At 43.1% G+C, this 16305-nt stretch overlaps 1 protein-coding gene across 1 annotated transcript in view; it reads left to right on the top strand.

Annotated features, from left to right (window-relative positions):
• DIS3L2 (DIS3 like 3'-5' exoribonuclease 2) overlaps window positions 1–16305 on the top strand; it is a 183260-nt gene that overhangs the window by 59249 nt on the left and 107706 nt on the right. Inside the window, exons 8-9 of the mRNA XM_062498823.1 lie at window positions 10345–10451; window positions 11645–11892. Of these exons, the coding sequence (XP_062354807.1) occupies window positions 10345–10451; window positions 11645–11892 (355 nt within the window). The remainder of the gene's footprint in view (window positions 1–10344; window positions 10452–11644; window positions 11893–16305) is intronic.

Below are 16305 nucleotides of genomic sequence, written 5' to 3'. Positions count from 1 at the left end.
AGTTGATGATTGCTTTGGCTTGTTGCCTGTCCTTCATACATTTTCTCATATCATCACTTATCCAGATTCTCAGTCTTGCCTGGAAAGCAGCTATAGTTATTCTAGCATCACTGATAACTATCGTGAAAAAAAGAAAAAATCCTGCCAAATTCAGCCTTCACAGGTGTGGTTCAAAATGCTTTTTAAAAAGCACCAAACATACACTTTTTGAAGGCAGAACTGAACCTCAGAGGTTAAAATTCAGTTGGAATTCCTAAGGCCGTCCACTGGAACGTGGTGCCAGCGTTGGAGGCAGAGAGCATTGGAGGGTTGGATCACATCGGAGTGGAGTTGCCCTTCCCTGGGTAATGTGGGCCTCTCCTGGGAGAGCTGCTTGGCTGCTGCTGCAGCTGAACTTCTTGCATATGAGCCTTTTCTTTCATGTTACATCCCTTCTGCTAGAAACAGCTACTGCAGTAAAACAGAGAGGTGGATGGAAGTTGGGATTCACAGGGAGATTTCTTCCTGACCCACCAAACCCAGTGCTTTAATTGCTTTCCCTGAGAGCATTGCTTTGCAGGGCTTATCACACAGTCCCATTGCATGGCCTTGTGCACAGAAGGGAGCAGGAGGAATTTTCTGTAGCCAGCACAAGTCTTAAATAAAAACTTGTGATGGGCTTTCTTCCTTTTTTGGAAAGGGTTTTTGAAGGCTTCAAGCTGGCCAAAGATTCTATCAAAGATACTATATTAATGAAACAAAATCAAGAAACAGTCTATCATGTTCTCATGTGCACTTAGTGTATGCATTTGCATACATTTATGTGTGTTTATGTGTTTATTTAGAAAAAGATCCATATTTATGATCGACTCAAAGTTCAAACTAAATGAAAAACCCATGAGATTTCTGGAGGTGAAAAATATCCATAACTACTGTATGGATATCAATAATATAATGGAATTGATAACAGAATCAAAAGTACATTTTACTTATTCTGGGCAAAAACCCAAGAGCCAGGTTGAGACTGTGCTCAAATCTTTGTTCATGAACACAAGCCCTGCAGTTTTCTGCTCTCAACTGCAAGATGCCTTTTGTCCTTTCTGATGTAAGAGTAGGATTGCACAATATCTCTGCTGGCTCATTTGTTCTGATGCCGATGGTCAAAATGAACCATGAAGAATAAAAGTAGACGTGTCATTCGAATAAGAGCACTCTGGGAGTGCAGACTGTTTTGATGTCTTTTCTACCTTGGCCTGTGTCCCATCCCTTCTCATGGCTCTGTTCCTCTTCAGAGCACAGTCACCCTCTCCATCTCTAGTTACATGCTGGGGCAAAGAATTTTGGGGTTGGTCCTTGCTGTCAGAAGCTCTGAAGCGTGAAACGTTGTGTACACTGATTATGGCCTAGATTTGAGGGACTGAATTTCCCTGAAGTCATTGTACCTTGGATTTCCTGTGCCTCTGTGGGGCTTAGGGCAAACTGGTAGAAATTGTTATTGTACACAGGTCTGCAGCCTTAGACTCAGATATTGGATCTGTTTTCACTGAGTGCTGCTGTTATGAGAGCTGTGCTTTCTGCCTTTCTATTTCTGAGTCCCCAAAAGCGATGGGATAAGCAAGAGGGAAGTCCATAGAAATGAAGAGACCATTGCATTCAGCCTAATTCTCAGGCCTTGTACTTTCTTGTGCTCATAAAAGTGGATCAGTCATGCTTTGCTCAAGGATATTTAAGTAGAAATTCATAATTGGTGTCATTTTGCCAGAAGATGTCCTGGTCAAACAAGTTTGCTCTGCTTATCTGGACTTCTCTTGCAAAGAAGTAGGGTTGAAGATTGTCTTTGAAAAGTGTTTAGTTGAGGAAGTGACAGCCATTCTCTCCTCTCCAGCTCCTGGTCCTACACAAAGACCAATATTGTCCTGTTTCACACTTAAGTTGTCTGAATGTTAAGCTTTGGTATTTGGTCTTGCAAAGTTCAAAATATCTTTTTCTCTTGGATTTTCAGCTGTACTTCAGAAGTGTAAATATCTATATGCTGAGCCAACTTTCTGCTTTTTTTTCCTTAAAAAGACAGTAAGAATGAGCACCCTGAATAAAGTTTCTCAGCTTCCTTAAACCCTCCTTCAAACCCTCTCTGGGATTTCTGTGCCGTACTGAAATGCAAGCGGAGAAGAAGGCAATAGCATCCTGTCAGTAGTCTGAACCACCAGTGTGTGCACAGAAAAAATTAAATCCCTGTAGTGCTTGGTACTGATATGCAAGTCCTCTGTTGTACTCTGAGACCTCAGCTTACTCTGTGTCATTGCTGTCCACAGAACTCATTCACTAGTCAAAATTATCTCTGCCAGGTTTGTAATTCTTTTTCTTAATCCTCATTCACATTGACTACTGCAACAGAGGTGTGTAACTTTTATCTTAGCACTTACTACTGACCTAGAATACATTACTTCTGTGACTTTTCACTGCAGTAGGAGGATTTTCTTTATATTCTATTTCAGTATGTAATAAAAAATGGAAACTCCCTGTATCTCTCAACCTGGGAAAAGTGCAAAATGTTCTGTACAGAATGGTTTATGATGCTGTATCCCTACACTACTCTGTGTGTCACTTGATTTTCCTACAAATGTCTCTTGTTAAGTATTGGAATCAGATTTCTCTGATAAAGAAACATCAGCAACTGAACAGTAGCAGCTACTTGTACTCATGAGAATGGCAGCTATTCTCATAAAAGTGCCTCAGCCCTTCTTTAGCAAAATGATATTCAAATAAAAGTTTGTAAAACAGTGTCACCATGCCAAAAGCTATCCTTGTCAAACTCGTTTGCTCAGCTTTTTTCAACTCTTCTCACGGGAGATATTACTACACCAGATACACAAAATATCCTGCTTCCCATGGGGTGGAAGTCATCAAGCTGGTGCACTGGCTGCCCTGGCAGCAATCAGAGTTGTGTTTGTTCAGGATTTCCACTTATACCTACACTACTGCAAATCAGAGCTTGGAAATGTGAGTGTCTGAAGCTTGCTCACTGCCTTGATGTAATGAAATTTGAACAGAAATAGCTCATTTACAGACTGAGGAGACTCACATGAACTGAGTAACTGATGGATAATGGGAAGGGCCAACAGAATTGGGAAACTCCTGCAGAATTTGCTCATGTCTCCTTGTCTGTTCAGCATTCACTAGGTGAACAGTGGTTGATCTCTGTCAAGTCAAATGTGACTGTCAGTCTCTAGTAGTCCTGGTAAGGTCAGAAATGTTAACCTAAAATTGTTTGGTGTCCACACTGCTGCTGACTGGAAGCTGTATTTTGAGTATTTCAGGATTGCTTGGCTTAAGTGAAATGGTGGTGTTTGGTTAAGTTCACTGTATGGTTGTATAATAATGGCATCAAGCCTTTATTTTGTCCAGATGATGTTCTAGAGTAAGTGCTTAGAAGGGTTTTTGGATCTTTCTAGTAAAATAGAAAAATGTATTTATAATGCAGAGTTTAGTCTCTGTTTTGCACTTCTCATGCACTTCCATGTCCCCTATGGGGCTTTTTGTCCTCTCTCTTTTTTAAGCTTGACAAGGTTTCTACTTGCCTTTTGTGCCTTCCTCTGGCACCTGGGTTCCTGCAGTTACCAGTGTCCTGTATTGGCCCAGGCGGTTCAGAGTTACTGCTCTTCTTCTCCTTGGCCTGGTCTGGTAGGGAAATGATGGTGACAAAAGTCTGGATTACGTGCTGAACCTCTGCTCTGCTCAGGCTCACCCTTCTTTCAGTTTAGCAGCCAGGAAGTCTGGCATATTTGGAGTCCATCAACATCACTGGCCCCTGGAAGGAGCAAGTGTTCTTCTCCCTCCTCTTCAGGGGCTCCTGTTCACTCTGACTGCTTTTAAGGAGCTTCAGTGTTCTTTCCAAGCCTGCAGCTTTGTGGAGATGGATCATCTCCACTGCATAGCTCTTAAAATTTCTAGGCCACAGCAGAGTGAAAGCTCACCAGGAAATCTTCTCAGTTACATGGCTTTTAATAGAAATCCTTGAGGTGGAACTGTCAAAAATCGGATCAGTTTCACTCGGCTGAAGCCTGGAAAGCCAGCAGAGAAGCTGGAGCAGTTTCAGCTGCTTGAGACAGCTCTGTGTTAATTTATCCTAAATTCATGTTCGTGGGTCTCTGGATCTAGCTCTTCTGGTTGTTGCTATAAATTTTCTTAAATGACAGCATACATTTCTAACAGAATAAACAGTATAGTAACTGAGGAAAAGTGTTTTACTGGTATTGAACAAATTGGGCTTTATGGTTGCATTGATTAAAAGCTACAGGCAGAAAAAGCTCCAGTTATTCTTTTGTTGTAAAGCTGTAGCCTGCAATGGAAGTTAATGTTGGGAAAGTTCCTTACCCTGTTCTTCCCTAGTAAGTTATCTTGACCCCCAAATGACTTCTTAAGTACTGGAAAAAATAAATTACTTAGGCAATTAGGTAACAGGAATTAGATTAAGTTCAGTATATTACCATATGTTCCTGAGTTCACCTGTGTTTCTCCTTTGAGTTGCAAGTTTAGGTCAAGTAAATGAGAGGGCATGATACTGAGAGTGAATGGTGGGTGTGTAGATAAACAGAGTATGGTCATTGTTAGCAGCAAGATTTCCAGGATGAAGCAGATTAGGATTCATTCAGCTAACATATTTTCCATGGAATAGTAATATTGGGTACACAGACTTTAGGAACAAATGGACTTGCAGGAAGGAAGAACATTAAGTAAATAGGCAAAATACTCAATGGAATTATTTTTGTAACATTTTAAGTTGCTTGTCATTGATGTAATATAACTATTTCTGCAGGCTGCAGCACCACCTGATTTTTTGTAGGTTTAGGGTTAGTTCTGTTGCAATAAGGCTTCCAACCCTGATGCTGACTGACTGTCTCTCAGGACATGAGAGGGCCAGGAGATCTGAGTATCCATGCTATGGTTGTAGTAATGTTAGGTGGCTACTGAGACTGCTACGATCTGATCTGCTGGCCTAGATGGCAGCTTCCCAAAATTATGTTGATCTTTACTGTGGATCAGACTTGGAGGGTTCTAAAGAAAAGTGACACTCTTGTCTCATCATTCTGCCATCTCCTCCACCCCTCCTTGTGGAGGTGGCTAAATATAAGTAAATAATTACACACTTGGCTGCCTTGCATATCCGAGGGAGCCAGCTGTACTCACCTCTTCACACTGCCTTTGCTCTGCTACTGCAGGTGCTTGTCTGTGCTCTACACATCTGTTGCTAAGCCTTTCCTCTCCTTCTCTGAGGGTCTCCTCCTGCCTGTGCATCTTCAGAAATCTTGATGCTAATCATCTGAGTCTCCCAGTCCTCTCTTCAGTGTGCCCTTGGGCAGGCAGGTATGTGTGTGCGCTCAGGTGTTAAGACATGAACAGCTGTGGCAGGGTGAGATTGCTTAAATGAGTATTCAAAAATAAACATCTCTGAGGAGGTTAGTCCTGTTCATTAGACACAAAGCTCTGTGATGAGACAACTCAGGAGTGCTGCATGGTTTGGAGCTGCTTTGCTTCTTATTGCAGAGCCCTCTTCTATTGCACATGGGAGCTGTTAGGCTGATTTTGGACAGGCTGCATGTATTAAATTCCAAGGCTGTTGGCTTAACAGTCTTATTGCAGTGAAATACCTGTATTTCCTCCATCACAGGTGGATAACTCTGTGTGTGGAGGTATAAATGCAAGGTACTGCTATTTCCATTATATTTCCTAGGTCACCCTACTTATAGGGTGTTTAAAATAGATTCCAGTTTTGGATAGTACCTGGTACCAAGTGAAACAGCACTTTTCTTCTTCCCTACCTGTTGGTAGGTTTGTTTGAGGAGAAAAAAGCTGTTCTGTGCCAAGAAACTATCAGTTGCAGAATATGAAGAGTCCTTGTGCTTTCTTCTAAACAACAACATTTCCTTGTTATCCCTAAAAATTAAAATTGTAGCAGACTAATGTAGCCCAGAGCAAATCTCTGGGTATATATGTAGCACTTTTGGGTTGAAGGGAGTTTCATTTCCTAATGTCTGTTTTGTGCTGATATAGACAGAATTGCAAAAACACATCCTTTGTGCATGTGACACACGGTACTGGAGATACTTATAATAAATTGGTCTGGTTTACACCATTTAGGTATTTGGTACTAAAACATTATATACTGAAAACTGCTCCTTGAAGCAGACGTCAGAGAGCCTAAATGTTGTTGCTTCATTAGAAAATAGTTGGCTTTGCCACTGAAAGGTTTACAGCTGTGCTGGTATCTGAGCACTGAACTGAAGAACAGTATTTTCTGATGGGCTTCTCAAGTACGTTTTCTTTTTTCTAACTGAAGTAGCAAACATTGTACTATTTTGTTAAAAAACTTGTCTTTTTCCATTCAGGGAGGGAGATTTTTTTTTTTTTTTAGTAAGTTGTGTTTTAGATCTGAAACTATGATATATTTTCATTTGCAAGTGGATATTGCATCTTTAATTGTATTCTTTTTGGACAGAATTGCAAATTTCCACAGTGACCAATGCAAACCTAGTGAAAATAATTTTGGATCTGTCATAAGTAATCAGAATTCTAGTCTGATGATTTTTGGTCCACTTTGGCCACCTTTTAATGTGATGATATTTAAATTGTAAAAGGAAATTTGGGGGGCCTTAAGAAAAAGTAATGTTTGACCTAGGAATGCCTGTCAGGCAAATCTAAGTGTGTATTGAAGCTGCTTAAACGGATCTCTTACAGAGGGAGGCAAATTCCAAGTGTCCTGGATCTAGTAATTGGTAATAACATAACTAATTTTACTTGCTTTTTGTGTCTAGTGCCTAATTTTTTTTTAAAGTAAGACTATTACAGTTTTGGTTTGTCAGATAATCGCTGAAAGGAAAACACTGAGATTATAATGCAGTTTCACTGGATCCTGGTTGCTGAACTGTGTTTTCACTGTAAGATAAGCTTGTGAAGTACTGCCCAAGCTAACATAGTAAATCTTTCTCAGAAAACATGTCTTTGCCTAGGGTGGAAATATTGAATGGTCATTGGATAACCACTGCAGTAAAGGGGTCAGAATAATTCATTTTTAGTTTGGCATTATGCAAGGAGTTTCTTCCCACCTTCCCTGCACAAAATCCTGCTCCTCTCACAAGTTAACTCTCCTTTAGGATTGCCTTCATGCCTCTGCCCTGTTGTGGGAGATATTTGTATCTCCCAGCTGAGATCTTCTAGACCAGCAGTCTCTAGTGGGGCCCTGTTACTGCCCCTCTCTGCTCAGCTCCACTGGAGGGGAGGAGGATGTTTAATGAAGGAGAGGGACTGTCAGAGATGTATTCAGGGCACTTGGGTATCATACTCTCGTGGCAGATTATTGCTGCTGTGACTGAGGTTTCTGCACAGTAGTTTGACAGTTGAGCCAGGTGGACCTTGGATCTGGGTAGTTGTCCCTTCTGAGCTGAAGGTTTTGTCACAGGGATTCCTCACCAGCAAAGGCTGGTGCTTTGCTGCTGTAGACCCCTGAGCATTAGATGTAGCCCTGGTACCAACAGAATTTTGACTTCAAAAGGAGCAGCTTCAAGCTATAGGGAAGTCTACATCTCTTAGCTCCATGATTTTTTCCCCTGTCCTTTGTTTCAGGAGCATTCATCCATAGTAAGTGTGTGTGATGGCATTTAAGATTCTGAAGTAGGTTAAAAAAGATGGGCAACAAGTAGATGTCTGGGATTAACTTCCTTTTTTCTTTCTGTTAATGGAATAATTGTAGATCCCAGACTTTACCTCCTGGAGTCTCTCATAATCCCAGGATTTTTTTGTGAGGGATGCTGAAATTGGAGAGACCACTGAAGAAGACACTCCCCAGCCTGTCAAGAGCCCCAGTTGATGCTGGCCATGAAGGAAAAGGCAAATTCTGTCACCTGCCATGGTGGGAATTTGGGTGCTTTCTCATATCTGTACTGGCTTCATACTGGGGCTCGTCTTCAGCAGGAAGGGGGGCAGTGCCCCAGCCCTGAATGTTCTTCATCCCAGGCCAAGGACGGCCTGAGCACCCATTTACTGTTCTCCCTGTGACAGCTGCATCCTGGTGTTCCCGTGCTTTTGCATGTGTGTATGTGTTACTTCCCCAGGGCATCCCTGCTGGCTTCTTTTTGACTGAGAAAACTGCTTCAGTGAAAATTTCCAAGTGATTTTTCGGAGTGATGGGTGTTGGAAGGATGAGTGGAAAAAAGGCAGCGCTAACAAGGACATATTCCTCACGTGACTCTGGGTGGTTTTTTCATTCTTGCCTGCTGAACCTTGAGTCACTGCTGCTGTTCTGCTATGCTGGGAAAGCAGTGAATGCAGCTCTTGCTTTTTTCCTAAACATGTTTAGTTCTGGTTTCTCTTCCCACCAGTATGTGCTGTTCCTTGGGGAGTTCACTCCAGTAAAGCCCTGGGCTTGTGGCAGGTGTGCCTGGAGGCATGGCCTTTGGAAGGCTCCCAACTTCCCCTTGTCCTCTGCCCCGTCCAGTTTTCCTTTGTTCCAGATCATCTTGTTCTTTGCCCAGGCTGTCTTTATGATTGAGACATCATAAACTGTTAACTGATCACTTGAAAATTTATAAGAAAACAAAATGGCTCCTGGCTTTCATTCTTTGCTAAATGATTGGTATCATTTAGCTGGCAGAAACTTTAAAGGAAGTAAGCAAATGAGGTAACCTTGATATCCCCTGCTTTTTAACTGCTTAGGGTTATGCAAGCAATTTTTCCCTACCTTGTTTGTCACCATGAAACTCTGGGTGGTTTTATTCTGTAGTAATGCTGGTTTTGGCAAGTCTGAGTTAATTTCAGTAAATGTAAATCAGAAATGGTTTTGCTGCTTCTATTATTGGGGCTTTTTTTAAAGCAAAGTAGAATTTTATTTAAACCCCTGAATACATATTCATTCTCTTCTCAGCATTTCTAGCAAGTCAATGAAGATAAAATAAAAGTAAAGTCACTTATAAAAACATCTCTGGGGAGAGAAAGGGCATATCAGAAGGCAAAGCTGAGGATAATTAGCAGCATATGAGGACCAGAGTTTGTCATTAAAGCAAAGCCCTCATTGTCAAGCAACTGCTGGGGTAACGTTGCCTGGAGGCAGTGCAGGCCCTCCATGGGGACACAGCCATCTGTGAACGTGCCCTGGTGATGGTGGGGCACAGGCAAACCCTTGGGGAAGCTGCTGTCCCACTGTCCCCACTTGCCGAGGCCCGGCATGCTCCGCTGCAGCCGCCCCTCCATCCGTCATGTCAGCAGCAGCCTCATCCTGGGACACACGGGCGTCATCTGGGGGCCAGGGTCTGCGTGTCACCACAGAGCTTCTGGAGGCTTTCTCACATGGCTGACTGCTGTCGGCCTCCTGGAGCACAGACCTCAGCAAAACTTTGCTTTATCTCATGTCTTCTAAGGGAAGCAGTGACAGCTATGTCCCTTGAAACTTGCAGTCGGTGCCACAGTCTCTCCTTAGGAAATCAAGATTTCTTTTGAACACTCTAGGCCTGATTTTAGCACATGTGCTCAAGATGGATGTGACTGCCATACAAATGGAAAAAGTCAGCCATCTCCAATGAGCCCTCCTGACAAGTGCACATGGATGCTTCCATCCCAGATTCTAGCAGGGCAGTAACCACAGGCTCGCAGCAGGGATGCAGCTCAAGAACAGCCCAGTTCCAGCCTTGTCCATGGCAAAGATCACTTTGAACATTTGTAAACGTTAAATGCCAGCCATTTGTAGCAGATGCTCCCAAACTCACATACCTGAATATTTGACAATTTCAAACCAGAAATTATTTTAATATTATCAGTTTCTGGTCCAGAGATCTCAGGGGAAGGATGTAGTGATTACTTCTATAAGGCTTTTCATAAGACTGGTCCACAGCTGAAGAGGGTCAGCTTAGTAGATATGATTTCAGTTTCAAAGATAAACACACATTTTATGACCCTGCATAATATTTTAGAGGAAATTAAATATTAAATGAATGTATGTTGGAAAGGACTGCTTATGTAACATTAATGACTTCAACTAAGAAACGCCACAACATTCTTAGCCCTTAGTACTTAATAAACAGAACTTGTTTTGTGCCACTTTGTTATGACTGATAGTCCTACTTACAAAGTTGGGACTTATTTTGATTTTTGTTGTTTTTTCAGCACATCTGCATGGTAAAGGAACGTGTATCTGCTGTCTGCTGTAATCCAGAGAAATAATAATTACTTCATGCTTGCCAGTTCTAACACCTGAGAGATCTTTTTCCTTTCAAATAAGTCTACTATGTGCATATTGTATTGTACTTTAGAGTAAAAGCCTGAGACAAATTTGTCATGGAAGTGTGCTAAAGTAACTGTCCTGTGTGTTTGATGCAGGGAAGGCTTCTGGGGTCACTGGTGTGCACGGAACAAAGCAAGATGATGGACCCAAGGTCAATGATCCCAGGCTCCTCCCAGATGAGTTTCTTCAAAGGACAGCCAAGGTAAATGCATGGAGAGTGACAAGTAAGCACGTGTGTGCTTCCAAAGGCTGCAGGAGACCAGCCCTGGCCTCCCTGTAGCCTCTGTCTGTTGGTCTTTGAGTCTCATTCTCCATTTCAGAGAGAGTAATTGTCCAATCTGATAAAAACCAAGTGACTTGTTATTTTTACTAATTATCCTAGGTTAAATTCCCTTTGTTTGTCATGCAAAATTACTTACCAAGATTCAGGAAAAAGATTGGATACTAATATGACTGTCAGGATATCCAAAGTTGTCAGAATTAATTCTTACAGACTTTGGAAAGACTGCTAGTACTGTTGATTCAAGATTTGAGTCAATCTCTGAATGTTAAGAGACCAGAAGAGGGCTGCTGGGTCAGACTGGGTCAGATCTCTTCCACATCTTGTGCTTTCCCTTGCAGCCTCTGATTCTGGTCCTGTTGTTGGCTGGGTTGCTCTGGTCTTATCCAGTGTGGCAATTCCAGCACTCAGAATTGTTCAGAGGTGCAGCTCCTGAAACCTTCTGGAAAGACTCTTCTGTATAAGCTTAGGAAATCGGCTATAATGTTTCTGTTATCCAGTGATTTATTATGGTCTACAAAAATACAGCCTGGATGAACACCTCTCTGGAACAATTATTTAGTGATATTGTAATTTATTATTCTTTTCAAAGCCATCTTGTATAAAGGTAAAATAACCCCTAACTTCAGAAAGCACAGAGAGAAGGAGAGAACTGCCAAATTCCCAACAGCACATCCTTTCCTGTGGTTAGTATTGGATCTGCCAGCGGCACCATTTTTGGACTGGCCTATTCTGTGCTGACTGTTGAAATCACAGGCCGAGAATACAAATGAAAGATTTTACAGGAGTTGCTTGTATTTTGTGGCTAATTCCCTGCATTTGGAAGCATCTGCTTCTTGTCTGGTTTTGTTCTGTAATCAAGAAAATTGCTGTAGAGAGCTAGCACTTGGAAAGCACTTGGCTCTTCTATAGCCATGAGCAAGATGGCAAGAAAAATACATTGTAAGTAGGTACTCAGTTAAAAAATGCACACACACATATGCACACACAGGGTAAAGAAGATATAGACCTTGCAACTTTTCCAGATACTCTGCTGAGCCTTTGTATATCCTTATTCTGCTAAATAAAGTAAGTTCTCTGAAGGCATTAATTGTATAAACTTTTGTCTCTCTCAGGTGGTCTATATTTTGGAAAGGAAGCATTCTCGAGCAGCTACAGGGTTCATCAAACTTCTGGCTGACAGGAACAGTGAACTCTTCAAGAGGTGTGCCATGTTCTCACCTGTGGATCACAGAGTTCCCAGGGTTTATGTGCCCTTGGCTGATTGCCCTCCAGACTTTGTGACCAAGCCTGAGGCCTATGCACAGATGCTCTTCATCTGTCGCATCGTGGACTGGAAAGAAGACAGCAACTTTGCATCAGGGTATGTGGCTGCCATCAGAAGTGGAGATGACTGAGATTTCTAGTTGAAATTCTTGTTTTCACTTAATTTGTTGCAAACAGTAGACAGAAATCTGTTAACAAGCTGCTTGCCTTGTGTCTGTCTGGTGGATAAATTACTTTGGGATGAAAAGGACAGCTAGTTAATCTCATAAATGTCAGTTTCTTTGAGTGCTTGCGCATCACAGCATTGATGAGAGCATGGTCTAGGGGGGAACACAAGCTCAGCTGACCAGGACAGGCACCATGGGGTGCTAGCAGCCTTCCTGTTTCCTCCCTGTGGGGAAGAGTAGTACACAGTGTGCAGACATTTCCCTTCTGCCAGGGGAAGATCAGTGGCTGTGAGGCTTGTCTTTAGTTTTTACGCCTTTGCTGGTAAGAATTTGAAAGAAGTCACAGATTTTTGTGGTTTTAAAGTTGTATTGGTTCAAGGAGGAATAGTAGAAATCAAGAGAAAATTAATTCCCTCCTGAAGCATGTGAGAAGGGTGTTGCACTCTGTGTGTTTCATCAGGCACTGTAAAGTCATCCCTGTCCAGAGTTCAAATTGCTGGCAGTGCTGTGAAGAGGGAAATTTTAAGCCAGTGCTGCACAAGTGGCCTATGCTGGGTTGGATCCAGGTTGCAAGTTCCTTTTGCCTCTCCATGAAGAAGACAGTGGTTTTCAGCATTTTAATTTTTTCTTTGGAACCTCTGTAGGGTGCCAAACTCCCACCTAGAGTGGCCACGCTGTTTCTATTGAATGGGTCTCAATAAGAAATGGAGGATGTTGGTCAGTCTGTTCAGTTATCTTGGGAATACTTAGCAGTCCTGGTTTAGTTGGTAATCCAGAGTAGGTAACTCTGTGGCCATACTGTGGTGAGATTTTACAGGTGCATCTGGATGTAATCTGGAGCATGTGCAGTAGTGGGAGTTGTTCATAAAGTCCAGCTTTTCTCTTTCCCCTGCAAAGCAGTTCTGATGGGGTAGCACAGCTGATGTACAGTGTCAGCATTTTGGGCATCCTCAGCTCAAACTGCTGGTAAAGCTTAAAATTTAGAGAAAACCTTTTTAATAGTAAGTGTGTTGGCACAGATCTATCAGCCCTAGAACTAAAAGTAAACTAAGATGAAGTCCCCATTTCACAGAGTTTATCAGTTGTAGCTGTTTTGTGTGCCCAGTAATAGCAAGTTTCATGTGTGCTCCTTGAGAGCCACGTGAGCCATGAAGTCATTCAGTGTTTCCTAGATAAAGTGTAGTGCATGAACTGCAGTGGCCTCCCTTTGAGCCCCACTTAACTAGGGTTTGGCTGTGCTGTGAACTTCACTGAGAATAAGTTTCTTACTGGCAGAAATTTGCTTTGTCTTCTTTGACTCCAACTGAGAAAAGACCGGAGGGTGATTGTACTGCTTGGCTTCTTGACATGAACAATCCCCCCCTTTCAGCAGAAACAGGGGAAATTAGGAGGATGGGCTAATATCTTTTTTGTTGGCTAATGTGTGTGTCTTTAGTCTGTGCTTCTGACAATATTGGATATTCTCATCTGTCTGGTTTGATCGTTTCCAAGATGTAAAGGGTGTTGTCAGGAAAGAAAATGTCTATGATTGTGTTCATACATAGTCGTTTCCTCTGGGAGTTGGTTGCACTTCAGTGCCTTGTGGAGATGGGAGCATAAAACTTGGGTGACCCCTTTTGTTTTTAGCCATAAATAATGCTTGTTTAAACACTGAAAGACAAGGAAATTTCTTGAAGGTCTCAAAAGGTTCTGTTTGCTTTTAGGCTCATTTATAAGTTCATTTATAAGCCATGTTGCCTTGTTCATAAGGAGTTGTCTCGCTGTTCATGGCCCACCTGAAGGAGAGAAGAGCAGGTGATCTGCAGCTCTTCACATACTTTGTTTCGTGAATTTTTTTGCACACCCTTTAATTCTGTCCACAAAGTTCCTGATATGCCTTTGGTAACACCACCATGGTTTTGAAGGTGTCTGGACAAAGAGCCTGTTGGTCATTGCCCTGTACTGTCTGCTGGAAGTGTGACAAGGGAAACTCCCTCCAGAGTTGGTGGTCATATCCCCTGGATGCCTTGGGTGTTTCTAGGCACTCTCCATCCTGCAACTGAACTCTCCCACACTGGTCATGCACCTTCCTTGGCTTTTCTTTTCCCTTGGAATGTTCAGTGCCAGGTTCCCAAGCACAGTTAATGATACAGATCGGTCTTCACGGTGACCATGTGTGTGGGTGGAGAAGTGAGACGCCCCTGCCAAGAGTTTGGTGCTGGCATTGGCCACCCAGGGTGCTCACCTGCACAGGGGCACCTGAGAGTCACCTGAGGTCCCCTTGGGGAGGGGGTGTGTTTCTGTGTCATGATTGCCACCTGGTGGTCACCAGCGTGACACTGTCCCCTCCAAAGGCCAGCCTGTCACCCCGACTATGCTGGGAAGGAGTGGGGAGGAACTCATGGCTCCTGGTCATGCTGGCCATGCCTTGAGTTCAGCTGCTGTGCTCCCTCCTGCATGTGAAGAGGTTTTACCTTGGCAGTGAAATGCTGTATAACTGTCCCTGCTTCAGGTAACAGGTAAAACAAATTAGCTCCAAAACATTTTCCTTCTCCAGATAAGTATTGCAAGTGCTGCCATGTACCGTTATTTTCTGGGGACCTTTTTCAATGTTGGAGTCCAGGGTTGTTTGGAGTATTAGTCCAGACGTCTCTGCACTTTTACGGATGGTTAAGGTGGAATTTTTTTTGTCCCCACATGTGATGATAGATGACATTATTTTAAAAAAACAGCTAGTAGAAAAGCATGGAATCACTGACTCCCTCTGTGTCACATTGGGCTTATGGCCATTCTAGCTCAGGGTCTTAGATACTGGTCTGTCAAGGTGACATGATTTGTTCCAGCTTATGCAATAAAATGAAATGTTGCAGGGTGTTATTTCACTTGCTGCTGTTTCCAAAGCCATTTGAGTGGCTCAAGTTCTTTTCATCTCTGGCATTTTATTCTGCTTTTTTTTTTTTCTTTCTAGATTCAGAAGTGTATTTTGTGTGAGGGCAAATAAGCAGCTACCTTGGGTAGTTACTCCAAGGCTCAAGGGAAGGTCCAATCCTCTCAACAGAGCAGTGTAGCTCTGTTGAAAAAACACCTTGCAGATGGGAGTGTTCCTCAATAAAGCTTTGTTCCCTGGGCACAGCTAACCACTGTGTGGGACAGCCCCATCCCTGCTCCTGTGCTCCGATGGGACGTGGCTTGGCAGCTGAAGGAAGGCAGCTGTGTGTTGTGCAGTAGGGCTGGACTGTGCTCCAAGCACTGGAGTTCCATGGCACAGCTCTCTGTCCCTCTGATGTCAGCTCTGCAGCCCTTTCACCATCTCCATTGGCACCTGTGCCATTTCTCAAGCCTGTACATCTCTGTCTGTGATCTCTGGGCACCGGGGGCACCCAGGTAGGGCTTCTTTGCTGTCCCCTCTTCTGTACAGGCCTTCTTAAGCACTGGTGTCTTATGCGTGGGATATGTTCTCCTGCTGCTGGAAGAAACCCTTTGTGTAGGATGACTGTGAACAAATCTGCTCCAGGAGAAACTGAGCGAGGGTGTTAAGTTCCCAATGGAAGTTATTCACTCCAATCTGGGAGCCTGCCTGGCTTTTCAAAGGAAACAAGCCTTACGTAATCCTGCTTCGTCTTTTTGGGGAGTTATTATCATGTGACCTTTGAACACACTGGCCAGTTTCAGCTCAGTGGAGTTGAAGTGGAGCAGAGAGAGCTCAGATGTTCCTAGAGATGGGTGGCTGAATAGATGTGATGAGTGTCACCATGAGAGGGAAGATGGCAGCTTGAGGGTGGCTCTGCCCCAGGTGCACATCTGTGGCAAGTTAGACTCTGGTGAGAGTTGAACTTGCTGTGGTGAACTTGGAGCAGTTCCATGATCTTGCAGCTATGACTGATTTGGAGAAATACCCTGTTCTGCCCCAGCCATGGCGTGTTCCAGTCAGTGCACGCTACCACCATGTCTGACATCAGTCCAAGGGTATTGAAGGAATTCAAGGTAATGCTGCCCCATCAGCGTCACAGAAAAGAAATGTTTACATCTGTAACCATTGTAACTTTTTTTTTTTTACCTTTTGACATTTGAAAAAAAAAAAAGATGCACGCAAGCCACAGACACCGTGACTCCCTAGGAGTGAACGTCTGGGTACTGCTGGGCCCGGTGCCCCTGGTTGTTTATAAGCCTCTTGAACTATTCTTGCTACCCTTAGTGGCCGTGGAGCCCCAGGAATGATTTTGCAGCCATCGGTGATCCTATATGCATTACCTTTGATCACATATTGTCCTGTCAGATTTTGCTCTGGTGCAAGTCATCATGCCTGCGTGACTGTAACATGGCCCCAATTAAAATCAGTTATACACTTTTTATTTCAAGGTACT

Source organism: Cinclus cinclus, chromosome 10, assembly GCF_963662255.1.
Source record: "Cinclus cinclus chromosome 10, bCinCin1.1, whole genome shotgun sequence".
NCBI classification, from domain to species: domain Eukaryota; kingdom Metazoa; phylum Chordata; class Aves; order Passeriformes; family Cinclidae; genus Cinclus; species Cinclus cinclus.
The sequence above is the reverse complement of the archived record's forward strand: the minus strand, read 5'-3'. Positions and strand labels throughout refer to the sequence as shown.